This window comes from Colobus angolensis, unplaced genomic scaffold (assembly GCF_000951035.1).
Source record: "Colobus angolensis palliatus isolate OR3802 unplaced genomic scaffold, Cang.pa_1.0 Scaffold325, whole genome shotgun sequence".
Classification (NCBI taxonomy): domain Eukaryota; kingdom Metazoa; phylum Chordata; class Mammalia; order Primates; family Cercopithecidae; genus Colobus; species Colobus angolensis.
In genome coordinates, this window is record NW_012116544.1 from 180226 (window position 1) to 185080 (window position 4855).

A 4855-nucleotide genomic window follows, 5' to 3' on the forward strand; every position below is an offset into this window, starting at 1 on the left:
CACACCACTGGTGGGATTTTAAATTAGTATGTTCATTATGAAAAACAGTATGGCGATTTCTCAAAAAATTAAAAATGAAACTACCATAGATCCAGCAAAGTACTGAGTATATCCAAAAGAAACAAAATGAACATATTGAAGAGATCTGCACTCCTATGTTTATCTCAGCACTATTCACAATACCTAAGATATGGAATCAACTTAAGTGTTTATTAACAAATTAATGAAAAGGAAATATGATGCATATACAAAATAGAATATTATTCAGTAATAAAAAGAGTGAAATCCTATTATTTGCAACAACATGGATGAACTTAGAAGACACTGTGTTAGTACATTAAACCATACATGATCTCATCCGTATGTGGAATCCAATAAATGTATCTCATAGAGGTAGAGAACCTAGAAGACATTATGTTAAATAAATTAATCCAGACAGAGAAATACAAATACCACATGATCTCACCCATATATGAAATCCAAAGTTTATCATGTAGAAGTAGAGAAGTAGGGGTTACCAGAGACTGCTGGAGCTGGGGATAGGGTAGAGGGAGGAATGGAGAAATGGTGTCCTATTGCATAGCAGAGTGACTATAGTTAACAAGAATGTATAGTATATTTCAGAATAGCTAGAAGAGAGGATTTTGAATGTTCTCACCACAAAGACATGAAAAGTGTTTGAGGTGATGGAAGTGATCTTCACACAATGTATACATATATCACAACATCACATTGTACCACATAAATATGTACAGTTATTATGTTATGTGGAAATTAAAATTCTTTTAAAAAGCTGATCTCATAGAAGTAGAAAGTGGAACAGTGGTTACTAGAGGCTGGTAAGGGTAGAGGAATTGCAGGGGATGAGGAGAGGTTGATTAGGTACAAAATTATATTTAAATGGCAGCAATAAGTTCCAGTCTTCCACTGCACAGTAGGGTAACTATAATTACCAATAACATATTACATATCTCAAAATAGCTAGAAAGGAGGATTTTGAATGTTCTCACCTTAAAGAAATGATTAATGTTTTAGGTGATACCTTAATTTGATCATTACATATTATATACATATATCAAAACACCATTTTGTACTGTAAATAAGAACAATTATTATGTCAATACAAAGTAAAATAAAACTTAAAAATTGAACACAAATAAAGAAAATATATTCTATGTTCAGGAATTGGAACAATTAGCACTGTTAAAATGTTCATACTACCCAAAGCTATCTACAGATTCAGCACAATCTCTCTCAAGATTCTAATGTCACTTTTCACAGATAAAGAAAAAAGCAATCCTTAAATTCATATGGAACCACTAAAGAACTCAAATAGCCAAAGCAATCTTGAGCAAAAATAACAAAGTTGGAGTCCCTATTCTCTGATTTCAAAATATAAAGTGATTATAATTAAAACATCCTGGGACTAGCACAAAAGCAGACACATCACTCAATGGAACAGGATGGAAAGTTTAGAAATACATCCATGTGTTTATGAACAATTAATTTTTGAAAAAGGTGCCAAGAACACAGGAGGAAGAAAGGACAGTCTCTTCAATGATATTGAAACAAGTGGATATCCACATGCACACATATGAAACTGAACCCTTATCTCACACCATGTACAAAAATGAACTCAAATTAGATTAAAAAGTTAAATGTAAGACCTCCAACTATAAAACTACTAGAAGAAAACATACGGGCAAAGCTCCATGATACTGATCTTGGCAATAATATTTTTGAATATGATATAAAAAAGCATAGACAACAAAAGCAAAAATAGGCAAATGGGATTACATCAAACTAAAAAGCTTCTGTACAGCAAAGAAAACAGTTAACAAGGTGAAGGACAATCCACAGAGTGAGAGAAAATATTTGCAAACCAAACAGCTGACAGGGGATTAATATACAAAATATATAAGAAATTCAAACAGCTCAATAGCAAGAAAACAAATAACCCGATCTTAAAAATGGGCAAAGGACCTAAACAAACATTTCTCAAAATTATATTTAAGTGGACAACAGGGAGGGTGTATGCTTGTGTTAACTCTCTTCTTCCACCTAGTTGCACTCCTGAGAGCAAGATGGGTCACCAGCAGCTGTACTGGAGCCACCCGTGAAAATTTGGTCAAGGTCCTTCTCTTGTCAAGTCTGCTCAAACCAGCACGGTCTGATCCGGAAATACAGCCTCAATATGTGCCGGCAGTGTTTCCATCAGTACGCAAAGGATATAGGTTTCATTAAGTTGGACTAAGTGATCTTCCTTGAATGGATTATCCAAGGCATCTACACAATGAAAAACCACGATAGCTCTTTGCACATAAAATAAACATTAATAAATACACAAACGGACAACAGGTACATGAAGAAATGCTCAGCATCTCTAATCATTGTGGAAATGCAAATTAAACCACAATGAGATATCACCTTACACCTCTTTGAATGGCTATTATCAAAAAGATTAAAGATAACTGTTGGCAAGGATGCTGAGAAAAGGAACTATTGTACATTATTGGTGGGAATATAAATTAGTATGGCCATTATGGAAAACAGTATGGAGTTTTCTCAAAAAACTAAAAATAGAACTGCTCCATGATTCAGCAATCCTACTTGTGGGAATATATGAAAATGCACTGTAATCAATATGTTGAATGAATAGCTGTATTACTCACAATTGCTAAATTCAATCTAAGTGTTCATCATCAGATGAATGGGTAAAGAAAATGTGATCTATAAATACAATGGAATACAATATTTAGCCTTTAAAAAAAGGATGGACATTTTGTCGTTTGTAATTCCAAGGATAAAACTGAAGGACATTATGTTAAGTGAAATAAGCCAAGCTCAGAAAGATGAATCTCTCGTGATCTGATATATGTCAAAGCTAAAAAAGTTGAACTCAACAATAGAGAGTAGAACGTTACCAGAGGCTGGGGCAGAGGGCAAGAGAGAATGGGGAGTTGTTGGTCAAAGGGTGCAAAGATTGAGATAGACAAGAGGAATATGTTTTGAAGTCTATTGAACTACAGGGTGACTGTAGTCAATAATAACATACTGTATATTTCAGAATGACAGAAAGAATAAAATTTAAATGTCTCATCATAAAAATGATAAGTAAGGGAGATGATGGATATATTAATTAGCTTGATTTAATCATTCCACATTGTAGGCATGTATCAAAGAGTCACACTGTACCCATTAATATGTATGAAGTTTGTCAGTTTAAATAACAGTAAAAGGAGGGAAGAGATATTTTTTCAGGCAAGAAGATGCAAATATTTTAAGATATCAGTTCTCTCTGAATTGATCTATAGATTCAATACAATTCCATTCAAAATCTCAGCAGAATTTTCTTAGAACTTGACAAGTCAATACAAAAATTTATGTTGCAGAGCAAATGGCCATGATTGCCAAGGCACAACTGAATTAAGAAGTGAGGAAAATTAGCCTAGTTTATACCAAAATATATCCCAGAACTGTGGTGATTAAGCCACTCAAAATTATTGGCACAAAAGTGGACAAGTAAACAAATGGCACAGAGCAGAGAGCCCAGAAACAAATCCAAACCTCAACAGAAAGCTTACTGGATCAGAGATGGCGCTGCCTGTACTAGTGTGGAAAGGAAGGTCCATTCAGTAAATGTTGGCACAGTCGTTATCTGTTGAGAAGAAAATTAAATAGAACCACTACTGCATTTTATAACAAAAATAAAATCAAAGTGTTAAACCTATGGGAGAATTTATAGAAACCTATTTCTTCCATTTGCAGGAACAAGGTGAGTCCTTAAAGAAGAATTGAATTGTGTCCTTTGTTCACCGATAACTAAAATATCTGTGGGATTGTTTTTCAGATACCTTTTTCCAGCCTGTATCATGGCACCCGGCTACCAAAGTACTGGGAATACTCTGCTGTGGCCTATTTTTTGGCATTGTTGGACTGAAGATTTTCTTCTCCAAATTCCAGGGTAAGCGAGAGAGAGAAACATGGGCCAGCGACTTATTCATGGTTCCAGCAGGGACAGGATCAGAGATGCCCCCACATCCCAGCTGCTTCTCTTCCTCTAGTCCTAGCCTCCAGGGGCCCAGGCCCAAAAAAGTAATCACCCTTCTGTAGGATATTCGAACATCTCTTCCTCTGCAAATATCAACTGCGACAGGCCCTTGCTACTTCATTTAGGCCAAATAATAAGGGGATGAATGATTTTCAGTACCTATAGAGCCTGGATAATTTTCCATGAACAACACCAAGACTCCGATTAAAAAGTTTTAACGTGGCGAACAAATTCATAAAGGAAGAAGTCAAAGTGACTGACAATAAGATAAAATTATATTCAGTCTCAATAAGACTTTTCACCCCCAAAACCAATTTCTTCCTCCTTGGGAGTGACACTTCCCCCTGGGGATGAGGCCGCTCCTGCCTCCCCTCCCAGCCGCCTCCTCCCATCTCCATCCCCACCTCCACAGCCGCGTCCTCCCATCTCCATCCCCACCTCCACAGCCGCCTCCTCCCATCTCCATCCCCACCTCCACAGCATCCCAGCTGTTGTCCCTCTCCTTAGCATGAACCTTCCTGATCTCTTGCTCCCCTCAAGACAGCTACACTCCGTGCAGGGGCTGCAGAGACGAGCACATGTAAGTGTTCTAGGAGAGGCCCTGCCCTTCACACCTGCAGCTTGTCCCACCTGTGCAAGCAGCAAGGGTCACGTTTGTACCTTGCACACTCCTGTGTCCACCACTGAATATACTGTTTCTGTTTCAGGGAAAATCCAGGCAAAACTGGGTAAGTGTGTGTCACGTCCTGAGCCTCCCACACATGGTTCTCCCGGGTCCCTCCCTGATCCACAGCGTGAGCCTCT

At 37.4% G+C, this 4855-nt stretch overlaps 1 protein-coding gene across 1 annotated transcript in view; it reads left to right on the plus strand.

The window, feature by feature from the left end:
• Nucleotides 1-4099, plus strand: part of BTNL8 (butyrophilin-like 8) — a 46560-nt gene extending 42461 nt beyond the window's left edge. Inside the window, 2 exon segments of the mRNA XM_011951727.1 lie at nt 3851-4041; nt 4043-4099. Coding sequence (XP_011807117.1) covers nt 3851-4041; nt 4043-4099 — 248 coding nt within the window.
• The last annotated feature ends 756 nt before the right edge of the window (nt 4100-4855 follow it).